A 16,789-nucleotide genomic window follows, 5' to 3' on the forward strand; every position below is an offset into this window, starting at 1 on the left:
GTCACACAGCAATCAAACAATTGTAATAGGAAGCTCATAAACATGAAGAAGATAGGGATATCTCTTTTGCATTATTACTTTCTAGAAGCTGATATCTATGGCATGCATTCCAGTGGTTTAGGAGGTAGTTAATTAAGACTAGTGCTTAACAAACAGCAGAATTTTCCATAAATGTATCTAATCTCCTTTTAAAAATCACCTAAATTAAGGGCAATCATTGCAGTAGCTCATAACGAATTCCATAATGTACCTTTGGAAAGGTAAACAAAGTAGCTCCTTTTACTGGCCCTCCTCCCCCATTTACTTTGAATGAATAGTTCCAAGTTCTAACATTGTGAAAGAAAAAGAAATATTGGTCTATATTTTTCACACCATCCAGGATTTTATTATCTCTATCTTACCTCTTTTTACTGCTGTTTGGTCTAAGTTAAAGCACTAGAAAAGCTGCAAATTTTCCTTACAAGTCAATCATTTTAGATCCTGTTTTTGCATGTTTTCCAGATCTACAATATATTTGGGGGATGTGTGATAGATTTTATGTCAGAGCTCTTGTATTCTTTTGATACAAAACAATTGGCATTACAATTTTTCATTACTTTCCTAATGATTGCTAGCATAAAATTTGTTTTGTTTCTTTTTTTAAATAGTACCCTGTTCCCCTAAAATAAGACATTCCCTGATAATAACCCAGGTCGGGTTTTTGAGCCCAAGAGCTAAAGTAAACCACCACCCCCCGAAAATATTTAAATGCAGAGCTGGAAATCAAGTAAGACAGCAAGAGGAGCCCCATCTTACTCTAGGCGCCCCAAAATAATCAGACCTCCCCGAAAATAAGGCCAAGCGCTTATTTCGGGGTTCAGAAAAATATAAGACAGGGTCTTATTTTCGGGAAAACACGGTAGCAACCTGCTGGATTGATTTTCTCACTTTCCTGTTAATTTTGACTCTATAGTAACTTTTTCTTTATCAGTTGCAGTCAGCTCAAATTATATTAATATGTTTGTTTTAGAAGAAACATGGACCATTTTCCATGATTTGATTTCACAGCATTTGCTACTTAAAAGCCAATTCATTCATTTGGAAAAGCACTGTTGGAATTTCTTATTGAAAACTTATTGCAATTTCTTACTGAGATTAGTACTCTTAAACTTGGACTCATAGATAAAATGTGTTGCATCTCTAGTCCTGGTAATTTCACACCATTTATTACCAAGTTAAAAAGTGCCAATCCTGATGTTGATCCTTGGTGATCCTATTTTGCATGTCTCTAATACAGTCTCTAATTATATGTTGATTCCAGTTCTCTGTTTCCTATTCTTATCTTGTGATCATGAACTCACAATTGGAATTGTTTGCTGAAAAATTTTGAGGGTTTATGAAACTCCAAGTATACAGTATTTGTGAGATCACTCCTATCTCTTAAAAGTTTAGGTGGGTTGATGCTGAATTTATATTAAAATATTTGGAGATGCTTGTAATCTTTTTCCGCACAAGCCATAAATGCATGTTTTTAAAAAACATTGATTTATGAGAAAAAATTAATCCTAATAGACATGCTGAAGTGGAACTGAGGAAACCCAAATTTGACTCCATTTGACCAAACAGCTCACTTGCCAGTCCATTTTTCATAACCAGCAGTGTATTGGGTAGTACTTTTATGAAGTTAAAAAACCCTAACCCTAACCCTAACAGTTAATTGATTAAATAAACAATCTCAGAAGATTCCTAGAAAAATTGCAACAATTAAACTGAATCAATATCAGTTCACTTCATGGAACAGGTCTTTTGATGGGGCCCATCACCCTGAAAATTCCAAGATTTCGTTCAAAGAAAGGAATAGGACACCCCAACAATGTAAACAAAAATATAAAATGAAAGAAATGAAAATACTTATTGAAAAATAATTTGCATCAGAAGAAATTTTATTTTAGTTCTTCAATATTTTACAATGCTGGGTATTCTTGGATTCATAGTGTATTTGAGTTTTTCTTTTTGTGACATTATGTTTGTTTAATTTTACAAATTATTAATGTTTTATTATCTACTTTTACAATAAAAAAGAACTACATTTTGAATATTTCCCTTTTCACCCCACAGGATATAATTGAAAAATTCCTGTATCTTGGTAGGTATACCAGTTATAATTTATACAGATAGTTTCATATGATTGCAAAGTAGGTTTTTTCTTCTATTTTTATTAAAGTAGTCTCCTTTACTCTTAAAAAATTCTTAAAATATCAGTGTGTGTGTATGTTTAATACTTATTAGCTTTATAGTATAATGAAATGTTATCATTCACACTGAGGATTAATTCTTCCTTTATAGAAGTGTTTTTTAAATCACTTGTAAAAAAGATGATTTCTGTGCAGTACAAAATGCTGGAGCAAGATGAATTTACAGATTCAAGACAACTTATTTTGTCTTATATTTTCTTTGTATTCTTGGCATATTGTGTTTGATACATATTGCTATTGATCCCTTAAAGTTGAAAGGATTATTATAGATGATTCTCATTGATGTCTTCTTGTACAAATCACCTTTTTTGTATATATTGCCTTTGAACTGAATCCAGTATGTCTTCTAATCCTTTTAATGTATTCAGAGCAGCTTTCTCCAAACTGGTGTCTTTTAGCCTTGTTGCAGTCAACATGGGAATTCTTGTAATGGTTAACCCAAGCTTAACAGAATCAAAATTATTATAAAATAATCATATCCACATCTATAATATTTCCCAAAAGAATTTGGATGTAATTTATTCCAAAGTATAGCACTATGGCGATATTTCCTGCCATTATGAGAGTCCCTGCGATTATGTCTATGATTTTCTGGTTTATCTATGCAGCAACATAGTTAGGAGATGATAAGATTGCTTGTATGAGTTCAGAATTCTTTATGTGAACTGACTCCAGATATGAACTGTGCATGATGGCACCAAACTATATCTTTAACTGTAAAATCTTACTTCTGATGTGAGGACTCACTGGGGGGGGAGGCTGGGGGGAAGGAGAAACAATGGAACAGACTTCTGGGTAAAAGCAGATGGTCAGGGAATACTTAATTCTGGGTATCCTTCAGTACTTCAAATCCCACTCCATGACCTTCATTAAAAATCACTGGGACAGAATTGTATCTGAAGAATCTGCTACAAATATATACTCTGGAACTTAATCATGACTATGGGTAATTTTCAATTTTATCGTAACTTATTTACATTATTTAGAAGCTGTCCAACTCCAAGCAACCCTGGGTGGCTTACATTTTAAAAAGCAGGAACAATGAAAACAAATAAATAAAAAACAGATCATAGATATCCAGCAGAGAAAATATAATCAAAGTCAAGTTTTTGGAAGAATGTGAACTATGCATGTTTATAAACAAAATTCACAATTATACAGAAGTTAGTAATAATGGATGCATACTTTAAGGAAATAATCTCATTCATCTTTATATTTTCAGGTGATGACAGAAATATCGAGGGGGTGTACGTGGCTGGCAAACTGGTGGTTCCATTTTCAAGCTCTGTGTAAATTGGATTCCCATTCTGAAAAATGCTCAACTAGTTATCGTTTGGTTTGGAAGAACTGGGTAGAAATGCAGTGCCTTGTTGTTATGCTGATTTTATTTAGTATGTTTCTGATATGCAGAAGAAAGATTGTCAACTTGGCAGTGACAAAACAAAAAAAAAATATGCCAAAAAATCTATCTCGTTTGAGCAGGACAGGAAGCAGCCCCAATTTTTAAAATAAAGTGAACTTGCAATTGGAATAAATCTTTCCACCTACACCTTAATAAAAATATTCAGAGATGGGTGCAGAATGTATTTCCTCTCTTCAAATATGAAAACCCAAATCCTAAAAATGTATCTGATGAGAATTTAGGGATCTTATTTGTGAATATATTACAATTACTCTCATTGACTTAGAAACAAAACACACTTGTTTTGGGTGGTGTCCATTTTCTATAACTTTCCTCCTTGAATAGACTTCATGTGATCTTGGCAGGGTTTCCCAATCAGGAATTGAAAAATCTGTTTCCTTTTCTCTCTACTGGGGAGTGACATGTCTCCTGAAACTTTTACCTTTATATTTGTCCATCTAGAGCCACGATGGCGAACCTATGGCATGTGTGCCGAGGTGGCATGCAGTGCCCTCTCTGTGGGCACGCAAGCTGCCGTCTCAGTTCAGCTCCACCGTGCATGTGCCAGTGCATCCTGCCAGCCAGCTGGTCTTCGGGTCTCTGCCATGCATGCATGGGAGGCAGGGTGTGTGCAGGGACACCAGCGCATGCATGGGAGGGCAGGCGCATGCTCTGGGGCCACGTGCATTGCATTTTGGGGGTTCGGGCACGTGCATGTGCATTCACACACGCACACACTTTGGGCACTCAGTCCAGAAAAGGTTCGCCATCACTGATCTAGAGTGCAGATTGCTTAACAGCAAATATGGCATGATGAATGAGGATATAAAAAGAAGAGAGTCAGATCCCATGTTCACAGTTTATGTCATCCAGGATGGCTTTGTTCACAAATAATGCAAAGCTGTAATGTGGTTAATTTAAATTTGGATTTATATGATGGATTCATTATGGATGCATTTCAAGTGAGAAAAAGGCCCTTTTTAGTATGAGGATAAGGCTGTAGCCTTGATACTTTACTGATATGGGTCAATTGGGTGTAATCTAATTGGAAGTGTTTGTTCAAATTGTAAATTCATTCTTACCCTACAGTTCAAAGCAATCTTGACAATCAAATCAATATGGAAAAGGGGGCTTTTGCTTTAGAATATGATCTCTGAGTTTAATATTTGTATAACTGCTCTATTTTCTCTGATAAAGTATATAAAGTACATGGGATAAATACTCAGTAAATACAAACAATAAAACTATTTTTTTTAATCTTGCAACCCAGACATGGCAGGTATAAATACGATAGGTTTGCACAAAACACCTTTGGAGGAATGTGTGCCTTTTAGGATCATTATTGGTTTTTTAGTTTTGGGGAGGATAATTTTAGAATTCTATTATGCAGCGGTTGCCTCTGAGAGATTCTCAGTGGGAAATAAACTTTTGTTGATAATTGTATAAATAAAATAGAACACTTTTTAAAGGGATTTGTCTCTAAACGTTTGGAAAGCCTGTTGAAAACTGTCAACCATCTCCCAGCACACACAACGCCTTCTTCATCCGCCTTTGTTCCCTCCCAGCATGAAGTTTAGCTGAAAAGGTTGGGCAGCCAGAAAAAGAGCCTTGGAAATTTACTTGGGGGAAAAGAGAAGCCTAAATGTCTTTTATGAAAAAGAAGCATTTTGAATTTGTGAAAAAGAAGCATTTTGAATTTGTGAAAAAGAAGCATTTCCGTCTTACTGTACCATTTATTAACCTTCTGTTTGAAGATATTAATGAGAGCGAATATAATTTGTGCTTTGTGGAGTTAGTTGAATGATTTTGGTGTGGCAGTTGGATTTCAGCAGTATAAAATGTTGACTTAGCTTTAATATGCACGCTTTACAATATTTGCAAAACAGAAGGCTAGGGGAACTCAGGAAAGCAACTGCACTTTATTTACTTATCTATTTTATTTTACTTTTTCAAATATAGTAAGTCTGTGCATTTTTTTTTTGCACAAGAAAGGAGAAAAAAATGGTCCAACCTCTGCATTTATGCCAAAAAATAAACTTTTATTCCTGCTGATAAAAATAATAAGTCAAATATGCATTGGAAGTCAAGGAAGGAGAACTAGAATATTTCACAGAACTATATTTGTTGCACTAAGAAGTTTTATAGTTTTATAGACAAAGTTTATGAGTATCAGCATGTTAGTGAACTCAGCTGGCCATGAAATATGATGATTAAACCATGGCTTAACATGATCTGTTCACCTATTACAGGCCTCATTCATAAGATATGCTAAAAATTGTCTTTATATTATTTTAATATATACTATAGACTATATAATATATACTGTATTAATAAGAGTATATTATTTGATTATATTAAACTAAAATATATACATATGTGTTGACAAAGTCATATAAAATTGAAATGAAGGAATAAAGAAAAGAGGAAAAAGCTTGGGAAATTAAACAATAAACAAAGTATTTAAGACAGAACAAAACTTTCAAGTCCTCTTATATTCATTTTTTCCAACAAACCAAATAAATGATAGATTAGCATCACCTACAAGCCCAATTGCCCAGTTAGATGGACTTTGCTCTTGATGTGAAAACAATTATGATGTGTTTGGAATAGGAGTGAAGGAGTAAACATTCTCATTTATACTCTTTGAAAAAACAAATTACCTGGATACTATGTTCTGCTGTTGATATTGCCTATCATGTACTGATTTCCATCACAACGTAAAACAATTTTGGCACATTTTTCATCTCGTTTTGTCTGATCCTCAAATCAATGTAACTAAAAGTATGATCCTTTAAATCGTATCTGTTTATAAAAGTATAGCATTATCATATCACTAACAGATTTGGAAAGCTGTTTGGATATATTTATTGCTAATTACAGTGGGAACATGTGGGAGAGAAGTTGACCTCAGCAGCTTCGGGGTAGGCGGGGTCAAAAAGGGCAAGGTGATGGTTATGGAGTCTGAATTGAAGCCACGCCCCTTTCCCTACACCTCCTGCAGATGGCTTTCTCTTTTTCACCCGCATTTCAATCTTGGTATGGAGTGTGTTTGGCATGAAGAATGCTATAATTTTATTGTATAGCTTTTGATTGATGGAAAAAAATGTGAATTAATCTTGCCAGATTTTTATTTTTCTGACTGTATACTTTCAAGGTGAGAAATGCAACCCCTCCCCAAAAAATAATTTGTTGCTGTGTATTCCAACTGCTTGATTGTCAGTAGTTATAAATGAGCCCCTCTCTGCTTGTTTAACAGAATAAAAAAGATATGTTTACTATGTTTACATTGGTTCATTTCTTAATGCTTTGAAGGAAGTGGAAACAGCATAATCCGCTGATTGACTCCGAAGGAACACATACATCGAAGAGAGGGAATCTATGGATGCTGAAGAAGAAAAAAAATCCTAAATAAGGTTCTTAAATAAACCAAACCACTCAAACTGAGGGAAAAACATATATTTGCATAAGGTTCATCTCCCTTATTGTCCAGTCAATAAGGCTGAGCACATCCTTTAAAACAGCTGCTTTGAAACGTGCTTTGGAATTAATGTTCAGAGTATGAAAACTAAATGATATGAACTTTAACTATTAATCCTAAACTACTATTCATTTAATTGATTAATTAAAACCCTAACTCCTCCTCAGCTGTCTCTCCCTCCCCCCCCCAATTATGCCAGCATCATCCAGGGGCTGTTTTAAGGTGTACAAAATCTGTTAAGCTTTCTCATTCATTGCCCTGGAGAGAGGTTAGGTGACTGGCACTGTGCTTTGTTATTAGGGGCAAGAGAGGATTACCATTGGGGACAGAAAATGTCACGCCAGGCCTGTTTTCTGCCAAGTGACACACAGCTCATAATGGCCTTCAGAAAATCTCTCTCAGCCTAGCCTAAACAACCCTCTTGCTTTTTGGAAGTGAGGTAAAGTTGTATTATTTCAGCAGGCTTTGATTCCTTAGCTGTGCTTGGGAGGCCATCGTTCGTAGTTTCTTGTCATAGATTTTTAATGTTTACATTTTGAAATTGTTCGCTGCCCAAAGTTTGTATGGATCGGGGAGGCTTGTGAATGTTTTTAACAAACAAACTCTGAACTGAACAGAAAGCTATAAATGGAAAATATATTTAAGTTAATACACATAGGATTGCACTGATACCGAGTCCAGTTCCATCCTTCTATGTCAGAGAATCTGTTGCTCTCAGTTTAATTTCCCTTCTACAAGTAATCATTGTAGGGATCTTACGAGGAGCCTGTCTGTCTCACAGCTACATGCTGGATAAACAGGGTAGAGAGAAAAAGAATCACATTCACTCACCAGCTTAGGATCAAGTCCTACCACCAGTGATAGTGATATTCCTCTTCTAGTGAAATTTTATCCAAAAGAATCCATTCCTTAAAACCACAGCAAAATGGCCCCCATGGTATGCCAATCTGAAGAGGGAAAAAAGTGTTTGAACTAATTTACAAGCTTCCATAGCAATAGAAATGTGGAAATCAATCTACTGAATCTTGTAGAACAGCAATATCTTAAATCAAGAGGTCAAACCCCACTCTCTACTAGCACTGATGATGTTACCTATTTTGGGGTATAAAATGTCTTCAAGAAAACTACCAAGCTCAGGGAGCACCAAGAACCACTCATTTCAATCCTGAGCTACAAATATTCTCCTTTATCAATACCTTAAACCCAATGGTGGGTTTCAAATTTTTTTACTACCGGTTCTGTGGGTGTGGCTTGGTGGGCGTGGCATGGCTTGGTGGGCGTGGCAGGGGAAGGATACTGTAAAATCTCCATTCCCTCCCCAATCGAGGGGAAGGTTACTGCAAAATCCCCATTTCCTCCCGATCAAGTAGGACTCAGGAGGCAGAGAATAGATGGGGGAGGAGCCAGTCAGAATTTTTACTACCGGTTCTCTGAACTACTCAAAATTTCTCCTACCGGTTCTACAGAACTGGTTAGAACCTGCTGAAACCCACCTCTGCCTTAAATCCTTTAGCCGTATTCAGTGGAAAATACAGAGCAATAATCTCATGAAGTATTTTTAAATCTCCACAAACAAACCATCGGTAAAAAGCAACATCTGCTCGCTTGTCTTGAAAATAACTTGTTTACCATCTTGAGAATTAAGTTGGTGGTTTTTTTTTTTTTACAATTTTTTACAAAAATAGATTCAAATTGTGTTGGTGTCGCACCATTCCCTCTGTGAAGAAAACACTAGAAACTTGCTCTTTGTTGTCAGAGTCTTTTACAATCAGCAGGAACACAACCCTTTTGATGAATTCAGAGCAAATGCATTTTCATGAATTTATTTCCACAACTCAGTTTTGGATGGCAGCACATGGGCTAGAGAAAAGACTGGAATGAGCCACTTTCCAGCATATATGAAAAATAATAGCCAATTATTTGCATATAAACATTTTTAACCATTTTTTTTTTTAAAAAAAGCAGTTGTGGCTTTCTTATTGTCTGAATAGTTTTATTTTCTGAAGTAGGCACATCGTTTGGATCTATTCATTTTAATCAAATCTATTCATCCACGATATTACACTCATGGAATCCATTACAATACTTGAATTCCTAAAGGAACAGCTTTTATACAAATCTCCAGCCCTCATAAAACATGGGAGATATGTGACCTCAATCAATACAAGGTTAAGGACGCTGCACTGGCAATGAAATAATAGTGTCTATAAAAGGTTTCCAGAGTTAGTTAGCAAAATGTTCTCATCTGTTTTGTACAATGCAACCTCCCATATTCATATTCAAATTACTGTATTGCTGAAAAGAATATCGCATTTAAATATCTCAAAATAGACCCAAACATGTAATCTCTCTCCATTTGATTTTCTCAAATCAAGGAATTTTTTTGATGGCCGAGTGAGAGGGAGAGGGGCATATTTTTTTGATGTATTTTAGGGAGGTTACTAAGGGGCCCCAAAGGAAAGAACTGTAACTTGGTGTCATCTCTGCAGTGTGCAACATTTTGAGAGAAACATGTTGACATATTTTTCTTTGATAAGGAAGGGAATGAGTCAGGCCTATTCAACCACTCACCGACAATATCCAATTATTTCCTCTAGTCCAGTAGAAAAACCACACACAATCATTTCTTGGCAGATTGTTGACAATATTCAAGAACACATTTTCTAGAACATGTTGGCTGGGTAATTCTGGGAGTTGAAGTCCACAAGTCTTAAAGTTGCCATGGTTGGACACCCCTGTTCTAGAGATACTCAGGCTGAAGTCCACAAGTCTTAAAGTTGCCATGGTTGGACACCCCACAAGGAATAAAAGTGGGTGTGATTGCTCTTCAGGCTTTGTGACGGTCAAAGTTAAAAACCTGAGAGTCACATTGCGTTACCTGAAATCTGGCTTGTGCATATTTTGGATTGGACACCCCTGTTCTAGAGATACTCAGGCTGCAAAATGAAGCTTGGGAGCGACACATACTTGTTGGCCTATGAGTTGCTCATTCTCATTTTAAATCATACATCACGTCACCTGCTTTCCTTAACAGGCCAGGCTATTTCCTGGAATACAAGTAAATACTGAATAAAATAGTGAAACAAATATTAATATCAGTTAGTAAGACAGCACAGTAGTTAAGGCACCAAGGTAAACCCAGAAGACTGGGAGTTCTAGTCCTGCATTAGGTATGAAGCTAATTGAGTGACTCTGGGCCAGTAACTTTCTCTCAACCCCAGGAAAAAGGCAATGGCAAACCACTGCAAAAAATAAATAAATAAAAAAATATCTGCCATTAAAAGTAAAGCAGTGTCGATAATAGTTATCTGAAGCCCTACTTAACTCTACTTGAGGGTCGTCTTCAGCTCTTGTGAATCCTCCTTAGCTGCTTCTCAGCTCACGGCTGAGATTCTATAAAGCACATTCCTCTTTCACATAAAGACAGCTTCTGAGTCCCCATGCTTGGCACTTCTGGGCTGATTTAGAAGTAGTGAGGTACATTTGTTGGTGGAATCTTCTCATTACAGTGCTTTTGTTCTTTCCAAGTTCTCTTTTGCCCAACTGCTCTTTTATATCAGCCAGCTCTTCTCTGCCTAGTTTCAACAGGTTTTGTTCTCTCTTGAATCCCTCCTTGCTTTACCCTGAAAGTAGTCTTCCACTATTCATGTAAGCAGCTGATTGTGAAGAATTTTAAAAATAGTGATACTCTTCTTATTTTTTCCCACCAAGTAACCAGGAGAACATTTCAGACTGGAAAGCATCTTTCACCTTGAAACGTATTCATGAAAAGCTTTCCTTGCAAATTTCTAAATTTCTAAAACTATTTGTTGTCGTAATGAAATAAAAAGTTCTTGAAATGTTAGTTGTATTTGTGACTATTTGTGTGTGCAACTTCGAATCCTTGCTGTCTCCTGGTGACTTACCTGGACAAATCTGTCATTTTCTTGGCAAATTTTCAGAAGTGGCTTGCTACTGTCTCCTTTCTGGGTCTGCGAGAGAAGGACTGACCCAGGTTCCCCAATTGCCTTTATACCTAAAGCAGTTTCTAACATGGTACTTTAGCTACTACATCAAGGGGTGTCCAACCTTGACAACTTTTAAGACATGTGGACTTCAACTTCCAGAATTTGCTGGCTGGGAAATTCTGGGAGTTGAAGTCCATAAGTCTTAAAGTTGCCAAGATTGGATACCCCTGCACTGAACCAAACTGGCTATCTTATTCAGTACAAAACATTTTAATTGTTTTTCTCAGGTATGTTCTAGGCTAGAATGCATTTAGCTTTCTAAATCCACATTTGTTTCAGTCTGAAACCTTTATAAATCATGAATTTAACCATGTAGTTTTTTTAGGTGAAAAAGACCACTTGTCCTTCCCATGCATTCTATCCTGAGACACCCATCAGTGATATATAGGAAGAATAAAGCATCTATCTCTTTCATTGAAGAAATGTGTTCTGTCTGAAAGGCAAATGTAGATATTGTGATATGTTATAGCTCTCTTCCTTCAGAAGATGGCACTCTTTTCTCCAGATCTTCACTATATCAAACCAAGGAAATTCAGCAGCACTACTGAAAGAAATTATTTGGCTTCTGAACTGCAATAAAACCACACTCTCTACAACTTATGAAAATATTTGTCAATAGGCTACATTTAAAAAAACACCTATCCTTCTGTAATAATACTAAGGACCTATTTATAATAACCAAATGTCTTGTAGAGTCAGAATACTCAAATAAGCCACTCCAACAACTACAGAATAACAGAGTTGGAAGGTACCTTGGAGATCTTCTAGTCCAACCCCTTACTCAAGCAAACAACCTTATATCATTTCAGACAAGTGATTGTCCAATCTCTTCTTAAAAACCTCCAGTGTTTGGGCACCCACAACCATTCCACTGATTAATTGTTCTGTCAGGAAATTTCTTCTTAATTCTAGGTTGCTTCTCTCCCTGATTAGTTTCCATCCATTGCTTCTTGTCCTGCCTTCAGGTGCTTTGGAAAATAGCTTGACCCCCTCTTCCTTGTAGCAGCCCCTTAGATATTGGAACCCTGCAACTATGTCACCCCTAGTCCTTCTTTTCACTAAACTAGACATATCCATTTCCTGCAACTTCTTCGTATCTTTTAGCCTCAAGTCCCCTAATCTTTTTTCTTCAACTTGTCAGCAGAGTACATAAATTAAGCTATCCGATTAAGTAATCTTTGTCACCCAAAATAATAACAATAGTGTACCTGTATAATCACAAACAGCATTTTCTTTATTCAGCATTTTCTGAATAAAGGCAAGATAGCGTTTTTCCATCATTATTGGAAAAAAATATCACATAAATACTAAAATATTAAAAGGACAGAGCAACTCTGCATCCTCTTGAAAATCACTACACTTGTAATATACCTGTATTATCCTTCTGGGATAATTCTCAAACACTGCAAGCAAAAATGTGTAGCTATTATTTGATGTAGGCTATCCTTAAATGATTAAACAGAAACATCAGTGTAGAGCTTACCATTAACCTACTTCAGAAATGAATGAAACCTGCTGGGGTTATGCAAATCATTAATTACTGATACACTTTGCCAGAACTTTAGCTGTCTTCCTGGGGATTAGTAGAATCTTTCAGCCATGCTTGTATCAATCTGCTCCAGCGATTATATTAGAAAAATCTTAATTATACTTGTATATAAAGCCCAATGTTAACAATAGCAATAACACACTTATATACCACCCCACAGTACTTTATAGCACTCTCTGGATGGAGGAATGCAGATATCATAAGAATAAGGGCATAGTAAAAGAAGTGTCAGACCATGCGACCTGATTTCAGCACAGATCATCTACAAGAGGGATCAATGTTCCATGCCAAATGGAGGTTGGAGATAACCAATACAGATAGTCCTTGACAGTGGTGGGTTTCAAAAATTTTTACTATCGGTTCTGTGGTTGTGACTTGGTGGGTGTGGCATGGGAAGGATACTGTAAAATCTCCATTCCCACCCCACTCCAGGGGAAGGACACTGTAAAATCTCCATTCCCTCCCCAATTCAGGGAAAGATTACTGCAAAATCCCCATTTCCTCCCGATCAGCTGGGACTCAGGGTGCAGAGAATAGATGGGGGCGGGGCCAGTCAGAATTTTTACTACCAGTTTTCCGAACTACTTAAAATTTCCACTACCGGTTCTCCAGAACTGGTCAGAACCTGCTGAAATCCACCTCTGGTCCTTGATTTATAGTCCACAGTGGAGACCAAAATTTAAGTTGCTAAGCAAGACATTTGTTAAGTGAGTTTTGCCCCATTTTACGACCTTTCTTGCCACAGTTGTTAAGCGAATCACTGCAATTGTTAAGTTAGTAACAATCTGGCTTCCCCATTGACTTTCCTTTCAGAAGGTCGCCAAAGATGACCGTGTGACCCTGGGACACTGCAACCTCATAAATATATGCCAGTGGCCAAACATCTGAATTTTGATCATGTGACCGTGAGGATGTGGCAATGATTGTGTGAGAAACAGTCATAAGTCTCTTTTTTCAGTTTTGTTGTAACTTTGAATGGTCACTTAAACATTGTCAATTGTCTAATGGTTGTAAGTTGAGTACTACCTGTAGTAATAATAAAGTTGGATTGAGACTTGTCTTCCTCCTCCAAAGTGTTGTGGCCCGCCAGTGGCCTGCGCGGATCATGGCTGATCCCGACGAGGAGGCTGGTGTGGGGTCGCGCCAGCAGCCTACGCAGCCGGTGTTCGCGTCGGACAGCGAGGAGGCTGAAGAGGATGTGGTGCCAGAGGCAGAGACTCAGCCAGGGCCTTCAGAACCTCCAGAGGCTCCTTCAAGTGGAGAGCGCGAAGTGGAGGAGCCTCTCCTCAATGCTTGAGCACGCAGGGCTGCCAAAAGGCAGGAGGAGGTCTCCTCGAGAGTAAGCTTTGAGGATAGTTGGCCAATCCCTTAGCCTATTTAAGTCGCATGCAGTTAGTAATTTCTTGCTGGAAACAACGTGTAATTATTAGAGCATTTTGGAGAGTGAGTGTCTTATCGTATCTTGTTTTCTGGGCTGGTTGCCAACCTTTGCTGGACTTTGTTTATTCTTGGTACGTTATAACTTTGATAAGGACCGTTGGTGTGTGTCACAATCCTTGGGAATCCGGAGCTGGGGCAGAACACAAGGCAGGTAGAACTACTGTTATCCAAGGATGCATTAACCACCATCCTTATCCAGTCTCTTGCAATCTTCCAGGTAGCCAATGAGAACCAGGATGTAATCTATATATGGAAGAACCAATGAAGAATCTGATCTACATCCTCAGGATCAACAGAATCAAATGGCTTTCAGTTAATTTAGCAACATATGGTTTCTATTATCTGTCAAGAATTTGTCCAGCAAGATTCCATTTCGGACTGAATATAAATGATTCTATCTTCTATATGCCTTGCAAATTTCTCAGAGGCTCAGTCAGTTAACGTCTATCCATCCTTCCCAGATCGTCTGGGTTGGCTTAAGCAGGGGTTCTGGATGGTAAGAATAAGTATTGATGCTTTGCTGTTTTTCCTTGGCTCACATCCATATTTAGACATATATACTCTTTTATCAACTTTCTTCCAGGTGTCTTTTGTTTCTTGATCTCATGGTGGGCCAAACTACTGTAATTTCCTGATTGTACTTTCAGGGGACACTCGCACAATTGACCAGTCTGCCGGCACTTCCTTTGCATTAATCATCGGATCCTTCTGCAAAACAAAGCATTCTTAGTCTGTAAGGCATACATAAAACTCATGAATACAGGCAAAACTTGCTGGTTGGGTATCTTTATTGTCATGGGGTGGGGGGGACATAAGAGCATAGCAATTAAGATAAAACTCATTCAACATCTTTCTTTTATTTAGCAAGTGCAATTATAATCTCTTAAAGGTAAAGGTTCCCCTGCACATGCGTGCTAGTCGTTTCTGGCTCTAGAGGGTGGTGCTCATCTCAGTTTCTAAGCCGAAGAGAAGACGTCTCTGTGGTCATGTAGCTGGCATGACTCAATGCCAAGGCTCACGGAGCACTGTTACCTTCCCACCAGTGTTCCCTATTTTTATACTTGCACTTTTTACGTGCTTTCGAACTGCTAGGTTGGCAGAAGCTGGGACATGAAATGGAGCTCACTGTTACATGGCACTAGGGTTTTGAACCACTGAACTGCCGACTTTCTGATCGACAACCTCAGTGTCTTAGCCTTGAGCCACCTCAATATATAACCTCTTACAGGTAAGAAAATTAGGATGGAAATGTGCAGTGAGAAAGACTTCACTTTTAAACCATTATCCTTCAAGTTGCAATGCCATTAAAACATTCCCAATAGACAACTGGAATTAGACCTGGAAGGGCGGCTTCCATACCTGTTTTGCTGCTCCTGCATACTTACCTGGGCATAAGAACCTCTGAATTCAGTAGGTCAGACTACAAAGGAAGCATGCATATGTTTATACTTGTTGAGCTTTCATTTCTGTAGTCATTTTCTCTCTGGGTGCTCTAGCTGTTATTTTGAATAGAGACACTAGTATGGCTGAAAGCATTTAGGCTGGAAATATGCATAGCTCCTTGTGCTCACAATCATTGATCAGTTGTCTTTTGCGAAGAGAAGAAAGGAACAATTCAGTAACAGCAATTTTAAGGTTTTCTTTGTGTGAACTTGCTAGTTTTGGTATCATGGGTTGTAGAATGACTGAAGGCACCAGAATGGAGATGACTCATCTCACCTATGATCAAATTAGATAGTATATTGAAACAAGAGTTTATTTCTTCTTTAGTAAACAGGGAAGAATCTCCAAGTTCTTTGAGGTGGAAGACAGGACGACACATTTACTGTAATTGTAAATCTCTTGCCATTTTAGGCAGAGCTGAAAGTGATCAGTTTAGTTTTACATAGTGCATGGAACAAGCAGGGCAAAATCTTCAGTTTTGGAACATTTGCATAGGGTACAAAACACAGAACATCACAAAGACTACTCTGAAGTTAATATACTCCATATTCGTATAAAACTGTACTTTGCATCATTATTCCACACCATTCCACTTGAAAATAACAAACATTTGCAATACTGCAATTACTTTCCCTCACATTTAAGACATCATGCTTTTGCAAGTTTGGTTCTAGATACAATGAGTTGACTCTGATATGAACTCTGATATGAATCAGATTGGATTAACTGTTTTGCTGCATGCCCTTAGCTTTAGGAGATGGATAACAATTTTTATAATTTCTGCTCTTAGGATTACTGTCTAGGATAAAGGATAAAGTTATTTGGAATACTGAAGCTTACTCTTTACAAACATATGTTGTAGATGGATTCCAGTCATAAAACCAGCATCTATTAGCAAGTCATTCAATATCCTTTACTTGGGAGTAAGATAGAGGGCGTTATGAGACTCATGTAGGTTTTTTTAAAAGAATGGGCAACCTGTGGCTCTTCAGAAATTGCTAAGTTTGAGACAGACTAAGGGAGCATGGATATGTGGAGAAAACGAGAAACAAATTATCTGTGACTGGGAGCTTTGCACACTACTGATAATTCTAGTTCTCAAACGAAAGTGGCACAAGCAAGACAGATGCATAACTAAGCTTTAATTAAAACATCCTTAATAAACCATCCCTGCTGAGGTGTTTGACTGGTATGATTTTTTTAGATGTGCAAAAAATCCAACAACAAAACGCTAAT

At 37.4% G+C, this 16,789-nt stretch overlaps 1 protein-coding gene across 1 annotated transcript in view; it reads left to right on the top strand.

Annotated features, from left to right (window-relative positions):
- The window catches only part of GDA (guanine deaminase), a 49,332-nt gene extending 45,581 nt beyond the window's left edge, over positions 1–3,751 (top strand). The window contains exons 13-14 of the mRNA XM_070935603.1: positions 2,098–2,125; positions 3,457–3,751. Coding sequence (XP_070791704.1) covers positions 2,098–2,125; positions 3,457–3,527 — 99 coding nt within the window. The 3' untranslated portion in view covers positions 3,528–3,751. The remainder of the gene's footprint in view (positions 1–2,097; positions 2,126–3,456) is intronic.
- Positions 3,752–16,789: the final 13,038 nt, after the last annotated feature.

Source organism: Pituophis catenifer, unplaced genomic scaffold (assembly GCF_029215685.1).
Source record: "Pituophis catenifer annectens isolate HBS135680 unplaced genomic scaffold, rPitCat1.0.hap2 SCAF_2, whole genome shotgun sequence".
Taxonomy (NCBI): Eukaryota; Metazoa; Chordata; class Lepidosauria; order Squamata; family Colubridae; genus Pituophis; species Pituophis catenifer.